General features: G+C 41.6%; 1 protein-coding gene across 8 annotated transcripts in view; it reads left to right on the top strand.

Annotated features, from left to right (window-relative positions):
- Nucleotides 1-19,625, top strand: part of CREB5 (cAMP responsive element binding protein 5) — a 404,519-nt gene that overhangs the window by 105,928 nt on the left and 278,966 nt on the right. The window contains exon 1 of one of the 8 annotated variants that reach the window (XM_059933706.1): nt 2,556-2,685. The exons of the other annotated variants lie outside the window; for them this stretch is intronic. Coding sequence (XP_059789689.1) covers nt 2,599-2,685 — 87 coding nt within the window. The 5' untranslated portion in view covers nt 2,556-2,598. Of the gene's footprint in view, nt 1-2,555; nt 2,686-19,625 lie in introns of those variants that run through there. 8 annotated transcript variants of the gene reach the window in all.

Below are 19,625 nucleotides of genomic sequence, written 5' to 3'. Positions count from 1 at the left end.
TGTAGGGGAGCTGCTAGTCTGAGGATACAGGGGGAAGTTTGGCTTTCTTGATGGGTCCTAAGCTCCTCTGGAATCACAGGTACAATAGAAATGACAATGACTGTGGCTACTCAGTTTAGCTGCATATTCCTCCTGACCTGACCCTGACTTAATTTGCCAGTTTTCTCTTTTGTGTTATTTTCTCTCTTGTGTCTTTTCTGTTCCAGGAAAATGGAATAAGACTCCCTTCCCTAAACCTATTTGTGTCTTCCCCACCTCACTGTGCTCTTGCCCACACAGTTATCTCTACCTGGAAGATGTTCCCCTCACCTCGTCTTTGACCAAATCTAACCCATTCATGAAAGCCTATGTCAGACGCCACCCCCATGAAGCCTTCTCTGATTCCCCCTCACCTGATGTAACCTTGGCCTCCCCGAATTCCCACATTGCTTTTCAAGCACTTCTTATGGCACTCCTACCTGCCTATGTCATGTTCTCGTATTCGCTGCATTCTCCTCTCCCCTCGACTGTAAGCCGTGTTGTTGCGAGGCACTGCCTAGCCCCTTCTGTCACTCCCAGCACCATTGCCTCACACATGGAAGAAGCTCCACGAAGAATTATTGGAATGGGTGAATGAATGAACATAAATGCATGAATAAATGTCCTCATACAGCAAGATTACTTTACCTGGTTTATCCGAGGCAAGGAGAACTGAAGTGCCTTCTGCAGCACTTTGAGAGGTCTCTTAAAGCGTTTCAGTATCCATTTTCTTTTCAAGAAATTTGCTAATTCATGAAGGAGCTAGGATGACTGAGGATGAAAAATACCCAACAACACTGTTATTGGTTAATAGTATACTGTGAAGAGAATCTTGAATTGAAAGCAAGAAGGCTTGGAATGAGAAATTCATCTTTTCATTCAGCAGTGTTTTATATGTGTCAGTCATTGGGATACAATAAGATATCACTTAAAATGCCAGCACTTATAATAAAGTGTGACAAGTGTTTCGTGCCATAATAGTAAAATAGGGCTAAGCTAAGGATTTCCTAACGCAGTAGTGTGTGTGTGTGTGAGATAGGAGGGAGAGTGGTAAGTTAGGTAGGTTAAGTAACGTAACATCATGAGCCTTGGTCTTCTCATCTGTAAAACGGTGATAATAATTATTTATCTCATAAGGTGTTGCTGATGGCAAACGAAGCCCCCTGTGTAAAGCACAGTAATGTATATGCAATGGTGCTCAATAATTCTTGTTTTCTTCCCCTTCACTATATGTATACCCAAGGCTGCTGAGACTTTAGTGCCAAATCTGCGGTGGGAAACTAAGCAAATACTCTATGCCCATAATTTTTCCTGGATTTTAGGTGGTAGTTGTGACTCAGAAGTCCCTTTCATCACTGCAATGGGCCAAGAGACTAAAACCTTCCAAAGCCTTTAGTCAAAACTCGGAGGTGGGTTTGGTGTCTATGATCCATACACAGCAGGAGACAGTCTTCTGTTGTTACAGGTGATTCTTATATAAATCCAAAGTCTTAGGGCTTCCCCAACATTTTCTTTCACAACCCAGGTAGTGAGTATACCCAGTATTTATTTTTAGGAAGGTTTGGCAGATGTTGGCTAGGCTGATTTCCAGGTCAGAAAAAATGTTCAGGGATGCTTTATTCCGAGCAATGCAGTAGAAGTTCCCATGGGACAGATTGAAATGAAACCGTAACATCTTTAGAGCACACTCACCTATTCCTCAGTTACTTATCTGCAAAATTGCTGATCCCACGGATAGCATCTCATTTTGTCTTTTTTGGCATTTGAATAGCTTCCTGGAACGACCTACTTCTTCCAGTGTCTGTGTGTTGAGGACCACCAGAGTTTTGGTTACTACAGAACATTGTTGGTAAAGAAAAAGAAAAATAAACCCTCTTTGGGGCAGGTTGAGTTCATGGTTTCGGCAAGTTTGGCCTGATTGGAGAAAACAGTCTGCATGGCCACGTGGACTGGCCATGCTGGCCATTTCAAGGCCAGCTGTACACAAAAGAGGTGCTGCTCGCCTGCCACGCCTGGTCCTTCTGGGGTGGGGAGGAGAGAATATGGGTATATGCCTGGGTCCACACCAGCTTGGAGCATAGGCTCTGAATCATACAGTTCACTCCTTCTTGCTTTCTTTTTTGTCACAAATATTACAGATGCAGTGAGGCCCTCAATTCTCTACCTGTGGTATCTGATTTATCCATACCTTATTACACCCCTTACCAAGAATGGGAAAACTGGGAAATACTAAATCCATGATGGGGGCAGAATGTTGACTCTTTCACTGTGTATCGAAGGAGGGCAACCCATCAGGGAGTTAGAGCTGAGACATGACAAATACCCTGGCCAGTTGCAGTGAGAAATGCCAAAATGGGCTTTTCCAGTTTCCAAGAGCTAGTTTGGAACCATCACAACCACAATTACTATTATCCCTTCCTGAGTAAGAGCTGAAAGAGCAACTTTCTGCCCCAGTAAAAGCCTGTCCTCCTGTCTTTCCTTTTGCTACCAGAACCAAATAGCCAAAGGTCAGTGCCACACAAGTACTTCTATTTCAGGGTTTACTAAAATGCCTTCCCTGGAAAACTACTCCTGAGAAATATGCTGCATCAGAATCCCAGCATCACCAGCATCACCTGGGAACTTGCTAAAAAGACAGATTCTGGGACCCCACTCCAGACCGATTTGGTAAGTCTGGGTGTGGCAAGTCCCAGAGTAATGCTCATGCTGCTGGTCTGGAGACTGTACTTTGAAAATCACTGTTCTAAGGAAATGCTGCTCTAAGGATTCCTTTGTCAAGAGGTTCACTGTTTGTTTAATCTTACTCTTCTCTTGGGGATTCACAATGTACGTTGGCATTTTAAAGGCTTGAAGAGGTCCTGCGTGAAAGAAACCTTGCTCAACCCACCATTTTTCTAACTTATTATTTGACCACAGAACCCTTGTCTTTCTGTGGAATAGCCCTTAACATTCCATGGAGCCATAATCCTTTGAAACCAACTTTGCATGACTGCAATGGAAAGAGCTTGAGATATCTTGACTTTTTGGTTTTGTGGCCTTACCAAGTCACCTAACATTTCTGAGCCTTCATTTCTGTCTGCCTTGTAAAGTTATGGTGGGGTTTAGGCATAATTATATGTAAAGGGCCTAGCAAGTTGCCTTGCTTGCATGTAGAATATACTTAATAAATGGAAAGTATGTTTTGTCTAGTTTATGTCAGAGCTATGTTGACATTTGTTCCACCCCTACTCTCTTTGAATGTACTGTCACTTCAGGGCATTTTGAACATGTCCAAAGATTTCTTGAAACTTGGGCCCATAGTTTCTGTCTTCAAGTGAGTAGATCTTCTTGATATGGGCTCTAATTGAGTCAGCACCAACTGTTCTGTAATTGTCAAGGAGAATATTTTCATGATGAAGAAAAATAGCCAGCAGGATAGTTTTTGAGGATGCTTTGACATCAAGAGTACATAGCATTTTGATTCTAAATTATGTGAAAGTAGTGTATAAGCTTTAATGTGCTATAAAAATGAGTGATTGTGATTATAATTATTATTACCTTAGCAAACGTTTTAGGTTAAAAAAAAAAAAAGGCTTGCCATTGCAGAATTGGTGTGTTTCTCTGGAAAGGAAAAATATGATACTTCTTCCCCTTCTTTGGCCGTCCTCTGACCATTATCCGTCTCAGAATCTCTTTGGGGGGGACCTCTACAACCGTATGGGCTGTATATGGGCCTGTCACTTCAAGGCTGGAACTCAGAGAGGCAATGAGAGGGTAGAACATCGAGTGACTTTTCAATAAGTCCTCACAACCCAAGGACACGCCCCAGTACTTCTGACGCAACAAACTTGGAGACAGGGGAATATGATCTATGAAGAAAGGCAAGAGATTTTTGGTTCTTCTATGGGAGCAACTGGAAAGCTATGGTCTGGAGCATGCAACTGGTTTCCATAACTTAATTGTGTGACCAGCTGGCCCCCTGGAAGGAGATGGGCTCCAATATTGCCAGAATACAGGGAAGAGGTTGCCGGACTGTGAGGCTCAGCAAAGCGTGAGGCCCAGGGAGTAGATGCTGAGGGTGGGAAGGGAGCCTTCTCAGCATGGCTCCCTGCAGGGAGGCCTGTTGGCAGGCAGAAGAGGGTGGATCAGGAAAGTAGGAAAGGAGTGAGGCAAGGGGAAAAAAAAATCACGAATGTCCCAAGTTTCCACAATTTTATCAAAAAATTTTCCATGACTCATCTTGTGACTTTCCCCCAAATTTAATATGATAAAACCACTGCCCCAAGTATAATTAAACTGCAATTACCCAAGACCAAGAGGGTGGTGCATTTTAATCAACCTCTTCATTCCCTCCACCACCCAATCCAAGGTGGGAAAAATAAAGAACACAAATTGTCTCTCTTCCTTCTTCCATCCTGATTCCCTTGCTCTACGGCCTTCTCAAAGGGGGAGCAAAACAGAAGGCATTCCAGAATAATTTCCTCCCACTCAAAAGTAGTGAAATAAAGTGAAAGCCATATAGAGGGTGCTGGAGGACTATGGCTTTTGCTTGTTTGTTAACTCAGCCCAATTTCAGGATATTTTGGGCTCCAACGCACTTTGCATTACATTTCCATATGGTAATCTGCCTTGAAGGAGGGGGTGTTTGGGACACTTGATCTTAGCACTAACTACTTCTTGCTTAGCACCTACTATCTGCCAGGTGTCTTACAAACATTGTCTCTTATCCCGATAAGAAGTCCATAAGGCAGGTTTTATCACTTATAATTTTACCGATAAGAAAGGAAGCTCAGAAATTCAATTACTTGTTCTTAGTCACCCAGTGGCAGAGCAGGGATTTAAAAAGTCCCAAGACAGTCCAATTCCAAAAGTCCCGTCTGATCCTGGGAAGGAGCAGTGATGAACGGAACAGGAACAAAAGCAATTCAGAGCTGCTGTTCTTGCTTTTGAATGCCTCCAGACTGTTTGTCACAGGCTCCAATCCACCCGACCCTTGTTTTTCTCACTACGACCGGATAAGAAGGGTCATGCTTGACCTGGAAGGTGTTGAAAGGCCTGCCGCTGAGTGCAGCTCATCGAAGGGGACCACGTTCACCATTGCTGTGATCTGGGAAGGTGCCGTGGTCCAGCTGGACCCCTCTCCAGCTGCTCTGAGGTGGCTTGGGCTGCTGTCCAGAGTGCACTAAGCCATAGCCAATGTCAAGGACTCCTAACGTCCAAGCAGGAAACTGTGACTGAAAAGCTGAAAAAACATATGATCCCATAAAAAGCTGCCTCTGGGGAAACAAGCCATTAGTCAGCCTTATTTATTTATTTTTTCTTCTTGCTGCAAAGTTCAATACAGACGAAGGGACTGTGATTATCATATAAAAGGCTATGCAAAATTGCCCTCCCTGTACAATGCTGGAGAAAACCTCATCCTGGCCCTTCCTTTATCCTGGCCCTTTGCCACAGTTAGCTTTGTTTATGTTCTTCAGATTCCTAATGCTTTGACCACAATTGTGATGGCCCACGTCGGAGCACAAGTGTGTCTCAAAATAAACAAGCAGAGTTGGAACTCTCCAGAGCCCCCTCTCATCTCCACTTCAGCCTTTTATCCTGCCTGATGACGGAGGCTGGAGGAATGGGGTGTTGGGGGCCTTATTAAGACAAGATCTTGTGCAGGAAAAATGTGCTTAATGAGCTTAGGAAATACCTTGTGGTCATGAAAGAGTAATAAAATATCCGCTTTCTTGGGCGAGATCAGGAAACCTTGACTGTCCACTCTGAGTTTTTGCCAGTTTTACTTGGGAATGTGCTTTTGGAAGGGCAAATGGATTTTTTTTTTTTTAATGGGTGGCAGGAAAAAGACACAATATAATCTTTTGAGGAAAGCCCCGTGGTCAACCCATGGATGCAAGTGAACCTCACCTCTTGTCCTTTAGTGATCTTTTGGTACTAGAGGTGTCAAGTTTTGTTTTGTTTTGTTTTTTTCCTTACCATCTGTATTAGTTTCCTAGGGCTTCTGTAACAAAGTACCATAAACTAGGTGGCTTAGAACAACAGAAATGTATTGTCTCACAGTTCTGAAGACTGAAAGTCCAAGATCAAGATGTCAACAGGGTTGATTCCATCTGAGAGCTGTGAAGGAGACTCGGTTCCATGCCCTTCTCCTAGGTTCTGGTGGTTTGTTCCAATCTTGGGGTATTCCTTGGCCTGTAGATGCGTCACTCTGATGTCCACCTTCATATTCATCTGGTGTACTCCATGTGGGTGTGTCTCTGTCCAGATTTTCCCTTTTTATAAGGACACTAATCATATTGGATCAGGGGCCCACCCTACTCTATCTTAACTAATAACATCTGCAACAACCCTATTTCTGAATAAAGTCACATACTGAGATACCAGGGCTTAGAACTTCAACAAATGAATTTGGGTACAATTTAACACAATAACACCATCTGACAGACTTATCCAAGTTCTCTTTTACATAGGAATTCTGAAAATCAGCCAATACAGAGGGGTATGGAGACCCCAACTAAAAACCAAGGTTGACATTTTATCAATGGAAAATTATTCATTACGTTTGAGACTTTAACATTTGCTCTTGAAGCAGGATTTTGTAGGGCTTGAGGGAAGCCAGTGCCATGTCATGAGGACACTCCAAAAACCCTATGGAGGGGTCCATGTGGCCAGGAAATAAGGCCTCCTGTCAAGACAGCGGTATAAGTGACCCATCTTGGAAACAGACCTTCCACCCCCAGTCAAACCTTTAGATGAATGTAGCACCAGATAATGTCTTGATTGTAATCTCATGAGAAACCCTGAGCCAGAACCACTCAGCTAAACTGCTACTGAATTCCTGACCTAGAGAAACTGTGAGATTCTAAATGTTTATTGTTTTCAGAAACTGAGTTTGGGGTAATTTGTTATGTAGCAGTAGAGATCTTATGTGGCACTCCTGCTACCTCAACCTTGGAAAAGCAAATCCGTATCTATTATACTTTGTGAACAGTATTATCCTGACAACATCAAGGGGGAAAGAGTCCCAGACCAACAGTGACACAGGCCTTAGGGGTAAGAAATTTTTCTGGTTTTACTTGTTTGCTTTTGTTTTTTAAAGAAATGGAGGAAATGAACTTCCAAAGCAATTGAAAATAGATATATTTTATCAACTACGAGCAATTTTGGCCAAATTGGCAATTTTGTTCACTTGAGCAGCAGGATAGTATAATGGGAAGAGTACAGAGTTTTGAGCCAAGCTGTCTGTGCTCAGATACCAGCTTTTACCAGCTGTGTGATCCTGGGGAAATTGCTTTACCTCTCAGCCTTAGTTTTCTCATCTGTAAAATGGAATAATAATAATAGTACCCACCTTATACAAAACAGTTAATAAAGGCAATAACTTAGGACTGTGTTTGGCCCACAGTAAGATTAAGTTCCTACTTTTGAGAATACAGGGGTGGGAAGATAACATGAAGTGTCCCATAGTTGAATTATGACACATGTTGAAAGATGCAGCCTCTCAGGAAATGGGAACTCAGAACTTGTATGACAAAGGTAAGACCGTGCTTTCATAACCTACCTTCCTGAACCTTTAGACATACATGAACATAATAAACTTCAGGAGGAAAAGTAACTGTTCCTAGTTACAGAAGGGACACTAAGAGCAGATAACTTGTTCAGGGCCATATGACTCATGGAAACTATGATTGCCACATCACTTCCAGCAGAGTTGCTGGCTTCTTTCCTTTCATTTACACCTGCATTTTACATGGAGATGGTGACCTAAGTCATATTGTCAAGAAGTCATATCAGAAAGTGCCACAAGGCAAGACGGGAATAAAGACACAGACCTACTAGAGAATGGACTTGAGGATATGGGGAGGGGGAAGGGTAAGATGTGACAAAGTGAGAGAGTGGCATGGACATATACACACTACCAAATGTAAAATAGATAGCCAGTGGGAAGCAACCGCATAGCACAGGGAGATCAGCTCGGTGCTTTGTGACCACCTAGAGGGGTGGACAGGGAGGGTGGGAGGGAGGGAGATGCAAGAGGGAAGAGATATGGGAACATATGTATATGTATAACTGATTCACTTTGTTATAAAGCAGAAACTAACACACCATTGTAAAGCAATTATACTACAATAAAGATGATAAAAAAAAAAAGGTAACCAAAAAAAAAAAAACAAAAACAAAAATGTGCCACAAGGATTTCCTGAAGTACACAGTGTTTTCAACTCTATTTGATAAGAAATACATAAAGTCTAAAAGGCTAAAGGACATGTTAATAGGATTTTGAGCTCTGCATTTTACATGACATTTTCTAAGAAGCCTTCAAGGGACTTAGTCCTGTATTAGGCAGAGATGGCCTCTTCTTCTGTTCTAAAGGAGCTTGAAATTCCTGTGCCTATTTTTACTTCCTGGTACAATACCCAAACATGAGCATATTGTGGGGTGCCCATCCTGAGAGGTTGGTCCTTGTCCTCCTCCTCCCCTTCCTCCCCTCCCTCTCCTCTTTCTCCCGCCTTGTTTCCCTATCCACACTCTTTCTCCCGCCTTGTTTCCCTATCCACACTCTTTCTCCCCCCTTGTTTCCCTATCCACACTCTTTCTCCTAAATGGTGCTACATAGGCTGAGTCAATATCTTTTTAAGACAAAAAACAAGCGCCAACATTTATGAATCACAATGACAGGTCAAATTTGAGACTCCAACATTTGTTTTTGTCACAGGGTTTTTCAGTTACATTCTGGGGACCCAGATCCTGTCACTCAACCCTGGAAAAGCAAATCTGTATTATCCTGACAACTTCTGGTGAAAAGAATCCCAGACCAGCAGTGCCTCGGGCCTCGGGGATAGGACTTTCTAGAAGAAAAAAAAAAAAAAAAAAAAAGGCATTTTTTTTTTCTAACATCTTTATTGGAGTATAATTGCTTTACAATGTTGTGTTAGTTTCTGCTGTATAACAAAGTGAATCAGCTTTGATCCAGTTGCCCTTCGTATTGTTGTCTCCCTGTCCAATTTGCTAGAAAAGTTCCCACTGGCTCTTGGCTCACTCTCAAATTGGAGTGCAGTCTTTCAGAGATTACTGTGTATGCTAAGAGACAAGGAACTCTTTATTACACAGAATGGGGAGGCCCTGGCTTCTAGGAAGGGCAGATGGAGCCTCTGGACACTGTGTCTTAGGCCCGCCCCTCCCTCCAGGGCACTCTTGGGCTCCTCCCTCTCCCAGCGGAGGGGGAAGGACCATGGGGACCCCTTTACTTAGGCTGGAGGGAGAGTGTGATTTAAACTAAGTAACAGTTAAGGCAACCCCTCCCCTGACTGGGGGGGCCCCTCACACAGCTATTCCTGCAGCAAGATAACACTTCTAGACGGGAATTCCAGTGGGAGGTGGGGGTCCTCCTTCTTTACCCACTTTTCTCGAAATACGAGAATTTTCAAACAAGGGAAGAAGTCTCAGATAATATTTTCTTCTCTTCGTGTCCACTTCATCTTTCATTTATCGTGCTTCCCTTCACTTACGCTCCCTGAAAAGACCTAGATTTGCAGACACCACCTTCAATGTTATCACAACAAACATTTATGTAGGGCTTCCATATTAATTCATTTAGACCTCATGACGGCCCTATGAGGCAGGTACTACTGTGTTCCCCATTTTAGAGATCTGAAAACTGAGGCACAGAGAGATGAAGTGACTTTCCCAGGGTCACAAAGCCCAGAGTTGACCCCAACGGGTCAGACTGCAGAACCTGAGTTCTTAAACCCCTGGTGACCCACATCACTTCCCTTTTGTAATTTATTTCTCTTTAGAAATTCATTCTTCCCTAAAATTTGTTTTTGACAGGTGGGCTTATGTGCTGCAGCTCCCATTTCAGTTTCCTCCTAGTCCTGGGTGAATTATTCAGTGAAATAAGGTGAAGCCCTTGCCAACAGCCTGATCCCCCCCATCTATACATTCTCCTTAAATAAGGCCCAACCCAGTCACGCAGGGGCAGTCCTGCTAAGAATGCTAGGTCGAGCCTGATTTGATCGCAGATTCACAATTTCTGCAGGAATACAGCCCTTCCTCAGTATCTGCAGGGGACTGGTTCCAGAACCCCCAAGGATACCCAAATCTAAGGATGCTCAAGTCCCTTGTATAGATTATATATGCGTATAACCTAAGCACATCCTCCATATTCTTTAAATCATCTTGAGATTACTTATAACACTTAATACGATGTAAATGTGGTATAAATTGTTGTAAGTACAGTGTTAATGATATGTAAATAGTTGGCAGTATGTGGCAAATCCAAGGTCCAAGGTTTTGCTTTTTGGAACTTTTTGGTATCCGCCCCCCCCCCCCTCAGTTTTCTATCTACAGTTGATTGAATCCACAGATGTGAACCTCAGATATGGAAGTGGAGGCTTTGTCTCCTGCTGGCTGCAAATAGCAAAGTCTTCCAGAGTTAAGCTATTTTCTTTAGGAAAAGTGGACAGAGGGAGGGAGGGAGAGAGGAAAGAAGGATGGAAGGGAGGGAGGGAGAAAGGATGGAAGGGAGGGAGGGAGGAAGGATGGAAGGGGGGGAAAGGAGGGAGAGAAGAAGGGAAGAAGGATTGAAGGAAGGAAGAATAGAAGGAAAGAAAGGAGGAAGAGACAAGAGAGAGGAAGGGAAAAAGGAAGGAAGGGAGGGAGGGAGAGAGAGAGAAGAGAAAGAAGGAAGAAAAAAGGGAGGGAACTAATGGAAAGGAGGGAAGATAGCAGAAAAGAATATTCACTGACATGGTGACCATGAATTTCTCAGGGAATATGTTCTTTCAGGCCTCCTAAACCTGACCATTTCTGCAGCAGGCTTCTTTTTCCTCTTGATTGGGTCATGCTAACTTTCGTTGCACTGAGACTTTACGTTTGGAAGCCTGGTTATATTCTTCAGGTTTCCTCTCTAAAAAGAAGGAATGGGAAAAAAAATGTAGCAATTTAATTAAAACACATCAGATCAAATCAAGGATCTGAGCCCAGAGCTGTAAAGGGGTCCCTCAGAGAACCTGAGACTTTCTTGGGGCTGCCAAAGTGTTTAGCGTCAAAAGTCACTCCTCGCGGAGTGTCTGATTTCCCCATGGGGTAACACGCAGCCTGCCTGAGACACCGGCAGGACAGTGCTCGAAAAGCACCTGGACCTGGAGGGCACACGAGGGGGCCTCTTTCTAGCCTCCCCTATTGCAAAGACAGAATCATTTCAAGAGAACAGTGGGGAACACGCGCCTTTTGAGTTTGCAGAGGTTGTACGCCATGACGTCTGTCTTTCTCCATCCTCTCTTGGGGTCCGTTTCTCCTTTTTGCTTCTTCTCTTCTCCATCGCAAGGTGCATCTCCCTGGAATGTTGTCTTTGCTGCCTGCCTGCCAGGTAGTGAATTCCCTTCCAGCCCTGAAACTCAGTGATTCTCCCAGTGATGGGAACTCTTGTCTCTGCTGTTTCCAGGCTCTGATCCAGCTCGGATCTCGAGTCCCTTGCAGTACGATTTGACACCTTCAGGAGGTAGCAGTGGGCTGGCCTGACCAGACTAGGGTTTGTGGAATCACTTACTGAATAAAGCTCAGTTCCAGCCTTCCAGTCCGGAGACAGTCATCAGTCTTAAATTATTCACATTATTTATAGCTTCAGTACCATTTCAAATAATATGTACCACTGGTTACTAAATATTCATCAGATGCTGAGTACATACTAATTGCTTGTGAGTGTTCCTTGTTGCCCATTCAGTAGTATTTATGCACACAATCTTATTTAGTTTCACTTAATCCTCATACAACCCTAAAAAGTAGCTATTTAATGCCCATTTTACAGATGAGGAGACTGAAGCCCAGGGCGGTTAAGTAACTTGCTTAAGATCACTCTACCAGTACGTGGAGGTATCTGAAGTCTAACTAACCCTGGTTTGTTTTCATCTGTAATCATACCTCCAACAGAACTAGCTACCAAGTATTACACACATCCTATAACTGTGCTGGAAGTTTAAGGTGTGTAGTTTGATTTAGTCCTCATAATCATCTTGCAAGATGGGAGGGTTGACTCCATTTTTCAGGTAAGGAAACTGAGAGTTAGAGAGGTTGAAAATGACCGCTCTGATATATCCGCTGAAGTCCAATAAATGTTTAGAACAGCTCTCAACTTCACCACCAAAACACAAAAGAAGTTTCTATAACATGCATTTAAAGACTTTTTGTTTTTCAACATAGCAGAGCGTCTGCATTTATTTTGAGCGCATGGTTGTTTAAAATTACCCCCTGAGACAGCGCACCTGATGTGGATGCCTGGGAATGGACTTGGAGAAGGTGCAGACCAGACTGCTGGGATTACTGGAGAGAGTGGAAACAGTCTATTTTGATGAATACAGGGGGAGCTAACTGAGGCATAAATGGGGGGCTGCTTTTGATGTTCCTGTGAGTGTAAAAGAGGGGAAGATTCTCAAGAAGAACATGAACTCCCAACAAAACTTCAAGATTTGTTTTCACATCTTGCAAATTTACAGCTGATTTTTTGGAGGCCCAAAATAAGGTCAGTAGTCTGTCATGAGAAAGGAGAACTGAATCTCAGTTTCAAGCCCTCTGCATCATACTTGATATATGCACATCCTTCTTTTTCTCATTCCATCCTGGTTTTATATTAAGCAGTTTTGGGTGCAGTTTGGGTTTCTAACCACGCACCTATTGGTCATTCCCTACCGTGAAGTACCTTTCACTAATAAATCTCTGTAAATGGATATGACGAAGTTCAAGTGAAATATTTTAAAATGTCACTTACAAAAATACTGGGGGGAAAATCTGTATGTTGCCTCCATGGTTTCTTAACTCATTTCAACTAGGCACATGGACCCAGTCCTGCAATGAAGTCTCCCACATTGCCATTTCCTGAAAGTATTTGTAGTGGAGCTAACATGATTTGCTCAGCTGTAAATCCTCTATTCTGGGCACTATGTAAGTATTCAGAGGGACATTTTGGTTCAAATGCCAATGTTTTGCTTTAAAGAACAGTGAGCAAAAATAGACTTTGGTTTTTAAAATTTAAAGCCAAGATAAAGTTAGATGTGATGATGGGCTGGAAGAAGAAAGGTATATCTTGTTTTATTGAGAACTTAACCGTGTGCCAGTTATTGTTTTAAGTGCTTTTGTGTATCTTCTCATTAAAAAAAAAAAAGACCAAAAACAAACAGCAGAGAACACCTATAAGACAGGTGCTATTGTCATTCCCATTTTACAGATAAGAAAACTGAGAAAGAGAAAGATTACGCAGCATGCTCAAATTCATATAACTGGCTAATGATAGAACTAGGATTTGAACCCAGGTGACCCTAACTCCAGACTAGACACTGTCTTTATGTTATACTGCGCTATGAAGGAAATAAGACCCCTGTATCATTCTGGGGCACCACTCACTGAAGAAAATTTTAGTTTGTAGAAACCCATAGAAAAAACCAGTCCTGAGGACCAGCTTCCCACAGCCCCAGCTGACAGATGGCTATGCTTGCACCAACACTCTAAGAGACTTTGTGCCTACTATGAATAGGTTGAAAATTCATAGAATAATCTGGCTGAGTTTTGGCTCCTCTAGCAATGTGTCAGAGAATTGGAAAGAGCACTGAATCTGGAGTCTGAAGGCTTGTGTTCAAGTTCTAGCTCCATCCATCAGTGGCCACTGGAACCCTGGGTAAATCACTTACACTGTTAGGTATCAGTAAAATAGGCGACAGTAACACTTCTGTCTACTTAAACAAACTCTAAAAACTCTTCTATGATCTACAGAGATTAAGAGAGAAGAGTAAAGTCCAACATCATCATAATTTTGAGACCTTATAAACTTTAGATTAAAGGGCTCTAGATGCCATGTCTTTCCCGGACATCTGAGGAGTGAAATTAAAATGATTTTAGACTTACTGGAACTAAGGAGAAAACTTGGCTTTGGATTTTAATTTCCTTTTAAGTAAAATCCTAGTATTCAAAGCTAGGTGATTTTGCCATAGGCAGTGACATTGGAAGTGTTCTTACCTGCCTGAAAATGCTTGCAGCTACTTCAAATACGATTCTATAATAATATTTTAACAGTGGTCAAGATATATTTACAGCCTTCCTTTGCAGAACAGCATCTTAAAACACTGAGGGAAGAATATATCTTCTGTTTACGTCTATCAAGATGTTCTATTTCTTTTGGTGTCATTTTTATAAATTGAGCTTGTCTAGAAACTTATCCTTTTAAGTAAAATTCTGAATTTATTGGCATAAAGTTTAGAAAATATCCTCTTTTTGTTTTCCATGGCATATATAGCAGTAGGCCTTTTTCATTCCTGATGTAATGTATGCCTCCTTTCTTTTTTTTTTCCTTGATTAGTCTTGGTGGGGGTCGATCAATTTTATCAGTGTTTCCGAAGAATCAAGCTTTGACTTTGTCAGTCTTCTTGATTGTATGTGTGTTTCTTATTTCCTTGATTTCTACTTTTATTTTTCATAATTTTCTTCTACTTTCTTTGGGTACCCTTCTTTTTGTAACTTCTTGAGGTGGATACTTAGATCAATTGAGAGTTCAGCCATTCTTCCTTTCTAACATACACAGTTAAAGCTATACATTTACTTCTTTTTTAAAAAAATGAATTTATTTATTTATTTTATTTTTGTCTGCGTTGGGTCTTCGTTGCTGCACGTGTGGGCTTTCTCTAGTTGCAGTGAGCGGGAGCTACTCTTCGTTGCAGTGCGCGGGCTTCTCATTGTGGTGGCTTCTCTTGTTGCAGAGCACAGGCTCTAGGCACGCGGGCTTCACTAGTTGTGGTTCATGGGCTTAGTCGCTCCACTGCATGTGGTATCTTCCCAGACCAGGGCTCGAACCCATGTCCCCTGCTTTGGCAGGCAGATTCTTAACCACTGCGCCACCAAGGAAGTCCCTATACATTTACTTCTAAACACAGCTTTAACTATATTCCACAAGTTTTGGTATATTAAATTTTTATTATCATTCAATGAAAAATATTTTCTAATTTTCACTGTGATTTCACCTTTAACCCATGAGTTATTTGGAAGCATATTGTTTCAATTCCAAACATTTGGGAGTTTTCTAGTCATCCTTCTGTTGCTGATTCTAGCTTAATTTCATTGTGCACAGAGAACATATTCAGTATGATTTGAATTCTTTGAAACTTGCTGAGACTTGATTGTGTGCAACACTGGCAAGTTGCTTAACCTCTCCGTGCCTCAATTTCCTTGTCTATAAAATGGAGATAATAATAGTGTCTTCGTCAAAGAAGTCTTGTGAGCATTAAGTTTGGTAATATATTAAAAAACAGTACCTGCCACATAGTAAGTACTTTTCACCATCAGTAAATGTTAGCTATTATTAATTATTAATTAATTTTGTTACTGGTTATTGTGTTGGATCTAATATAAGCATCCATTGCCTGTCGCTAGCCCACCTTGTCTGTCTGCTCTCATTTGCTGTTAAACTGTAAGGCATGTGTCTTAAATATCACATAAGTCTCACAGCATTCCCAAGAGATAGGCACTATTAATATCTGTGTCCTACCAACATGGGGATTAAGGTACAAACTAGGTAAGAAACTTGAATGGAAGACTCTGTTTCTCAAGATATTAACAACAGCCTGTCCTCAGTTCACATTTATATTCCTAGCTCATATTTTGTTCCATACAAATAAAGTAAGTAATAATTTTGGAGTCAAGTGGTTTTGTGGTTAACACTTTTGTTGGGTGCTCCCTGTGGATATCTACATCTTTCAGGCCAATCTGTTCCCCAATCGGTAGGTTAGCCTCACCTCAGCCACTCAGTTTCAGTCTGAAAAAAGGCAGAGTCCTGGAGAGCTGAAAATATGTCCAGGTTCCCAGCCCTTAACACCCTCCAAAGACAAAATCCATCGTCGTCACCTTGTGGGAACTCAACAAATAGTGGCTGATAGACGGTCATGGTATCAGTTCTGAAAATAAGCACAGACATTTTTGGTTACCAGCCCACCGTCACCCAAGTCGTAAAGCGAGTGAAATCAACATTCTTTTCCATTCATTGGGCATAAATTGTTATGGCTGTTTCCAAGGATGCATGGTACACGTGTAACGTGGGGGTCTTTCAGGAAAATTTGACATCAAGCCTAGAGTCTTGAGAGACCAGTTTGTATTTTCAAAGAACATTGAAGACTTTACCATATTTCATAAATGGCATTTCCAAAACCATATTGGCACTAGTTTCTCAACCTGTTTTACAACATGCAACACCTGGTCTCTTGCTTAGTGTGATTTCAGAGGGGCTGGTATGATTCTTCTGAGTATCCTAAATCTCCCTGGATGTCCTGTAATTGCACAATTTTATTCCCTTATTCCTTTAACATGTCACCTCCTACTTTGTTTATTGGTTCTAGTATACAATCCCTTGGGAAAGATAACATTAAATTTCATTAATTGTTCGTACTGTGGATGAGTGAGTTTATTAGATTGGCTCCGAAGAGCTTGTTTAGGTTCAGATTGAGGAGGGGCAGGGGAGAGCAAGGAGAATATAGGTAAAATGGGCATCTGGGTTTGGGAGTGCTAGGTGAAAGAGCCCTGTCTTCTGAGGCTGGGCGTGTGATAGCCAAGGAAGCTTCATGTTTTGCCTGAGGCTGCCTCTGCCCGCAGCCTCCAACGGCACGCACATCCACATGCCATTTAATTAGATAATTGTTGTAAACCTTTAGCAGTAACACTGTTACTGTTATGTCAAAATGTTCTATGTTTATATTAAAAATTGCTCTTTTTCTGGTTCTTTGGTGCACAATTTGTATTCATCCCTGGTCTTAGAGAGCTTTTGGGGTTGTATCTAGTGTTGATGACAAAGAAGAGTTGAGAACAGGGAAGTGAGGGGATTTTAAGAATGTCAGTCAGAACTGTCACTGTGGGAGACACCTAGGGCTCATTCAGCTCCATTGCCTCTTTCTGCCATGATACTCGGGAACACGTGGCAGAACTTCTCTTCATGGACCTGCCCTGCACCCACCTGGCAGATTAACTGATGCTCTTCCTTCTGTCAGTAAAACAAAGCTGCCGATGCCCTTGACACATTGAATGCTCATAACTGCCAGTTCTTTAGTGGTTACCAATTGGCAGTTGTATTTATTTCTAAACTGTCAATGCTGGTTATACCTATTGTTGTAATTCCATAACTTAATTAAATAATGTGTACACGAATGAAATATGAGCATGAAAGGCAAGACCTAATTTGAATGCTGGCAAAGACTTACTAGGAGAATCTCTTAGAAACGCTATCAAATTAAGTATGGGCAAGAATTATCAAAGATTGGGAAGGTATTAATATTTGTGGAAATACAGACAAGTTCTGCCCTCAGATTGCTTTTCTGTGATCTTTAAGTTCTTGCTCTGCTCTTAAAGATCTAAAACTAGAAGCCATTGACTATACCTTTAGGGTGTGGTTTATGCCAGAAAGAACACGAAGAGCTCAGTCAGCAGACCCACACTCAGAAAAGACATTGGTCCTCCATCAGAAGATCTGTGGTGCACTTACTTTTATATATTTTAAGTTAACAAGATGCTTAAAGTATATACCTATGATGTTTATGCTCCTCCCTTTATTCAGCTTTTTAGTTAATCAACTAACTGCTTTGTCTCAATGGCTTCTACTGTAGTTAAAAAGGTGTCTGTTGTTCTTCTTTATGTGGAACTCAAAGGGCTTACTTTGTATCTAGACTCTGTCTAATTAACCAATATGATCTCACTCAATCCTCACAACAACCAAAAGAGTAGGCTTCATTACTATCTTCATTTTATAGGCAATAGAGACAGAGAAAGGGAAAGTATGTTGCCCAAAGTAAAACAGTAGATGGTAGAGCCAGATTCTAAAGATTGACCCAGTGCTCATAACCATTGTGCTATTTATTTTTAAATATCTTAAGTCGTTTTTATGGCTTGTTATTTGTATGGCTTCTTTTGGGGGACAGAGATGCTGGGGAGCAAAACTGACCGCCTGCCAATATTCCTTTATGTCCAGAAGGTGATAAAGCACTAGTCGTTTCAGACACCGTGCTGAGGACAATTCTGTTAAATCTTGCGAAAGATACAGTGTGGAATATGCCGGACTTTGCACCTCAGACCAGTAATCATTAATATAGATAAACACAGACACGAGTGTACATGTATGTGTGTGCCTGTGTGTGTGTATATGCACGGGCGCACATGTGTGCTCGTTCCCTGTGGCTCACTGATGAGGAACTGGTATTTTAGTGCCCTTTTGTGCCACTGTGCTTTTAACTGCTGTTAAGATAAGGAGTAATGTCCCTCCAGCTGTACATAATAGTGTTGTAATTCCATCAAGGGGCTTTGATAACTTCATAAACCCTGACAGAAAAGCTTGAGTGGATTTTCATGTCACCATAACACCAAGATGGAATTACAGCCTTAATTTACTGGGTGTACATTTTGGGGGGTACATTACTTAATGTTAAATCCTGTTAAAAACAGATCAGCTGATGCCATCTGGCTCTATTTTGTAGTGGCATCCCAGCCTCCCCACAATTTTTGATCTTCGATTATTATTTTCTTCATTGTCCTAATTACCCTGCTCATCATCATGGTGAATATCTTGTATCCATCATACCTTCCTTTTTTTAGTTTACAGAGTGCTTTCTCTTCCCATTCATGATCCTGTTAGCCTCATAAGAACCTCAATACTTGCTTTTTTCTCTCCCCTGGAACATCTGAAATTTAGTTATTTGTGTTATATGGAACATATGTCCGTTGGTCGTTTTTTAAGAATAAAAGCAATGTGTGCCCACTGAAAATTTTCAGACAGGGCAGGAAGGCATAAGATGAAAAGTAAAGTTTCCTTTCCTTCTGCCTTCCCATAGTGCCTCTCCCCACAGGTGATCCCTGTTAATAGTTTCTTTTATATCATTCCAAAAAAATTATTCATATACCATAATTTATAGCATCCCAGAAAAAATAGTATACATTTCTTTGCCTGTCTCTTCACTTATCTGTCTATCTCTCCTTTTCTGTTTATCCAAATGAGAAATGATCTGCCCCATGTCATTTAAAAATACTTAATTATATATCCTAGGCATCTTTCCATGTCATTATAAGTAGTTTTCCATCATTTTTGTAGCCACCACATAACAATGTCAGTCACTTAAAAGTCTGTTTTCCAGATATTATTTTAGGTTTTAAAATGTGTGAGTCAAGGGTACCTCAGGTTGAAGAGATAGCCTTACAGTAGCCAGATCTTGTCAGGACAGATCTCAATCCAATCCACCAGAGAAAAAAGGAAATAGCTTTTTTATTTTGCAAATAATTTCCTATATTCTGTGTTTAATATAAAAATAGAACCTCCTGAAAATGTCATGCAATGCCACATTCCTGCGTGACTGGGAGCAGTTGAGACAGGGAGTAGGCAAGATGTTCAGGGAGGCGTTCTGGACCAGGTGCCTGGAGACCAGCCATATAACCTTGAGCCTTTCTGGGCCTCTGTTTCATTTTTCTGGGGTGTGGGAGGGTACCTTTATCTAGACCTCACTTTCTCCATCTGCAAAAGAGGGCAATTCAATAAATCTAATAGAGGCTGAATGAAGGTTGGAAGCATGGGCTCATTTTGAATTCCAGCTCCAGCGCTGATTCACCATGTTGGG

This window comes from Balaenoptera ricei, chromosome 9, assembly GCF_028023285.1.
Source record: "Balaenoptera ricei isolate mBalRic1 chromosome 9, mBalRic1.hap2, whole genome shotgun sequence".
In the NCBI taxonomy this organism is placed as follows: Eukaryota; Metazoa; Chordata; class Mammalia; order Artiodactyla; family Balaenopteridae; genus Balaenoptera; species Balaenoptera ricei.
This window is presented reverse-complemented; position numbering and strand designations above follow the sequence as displayed.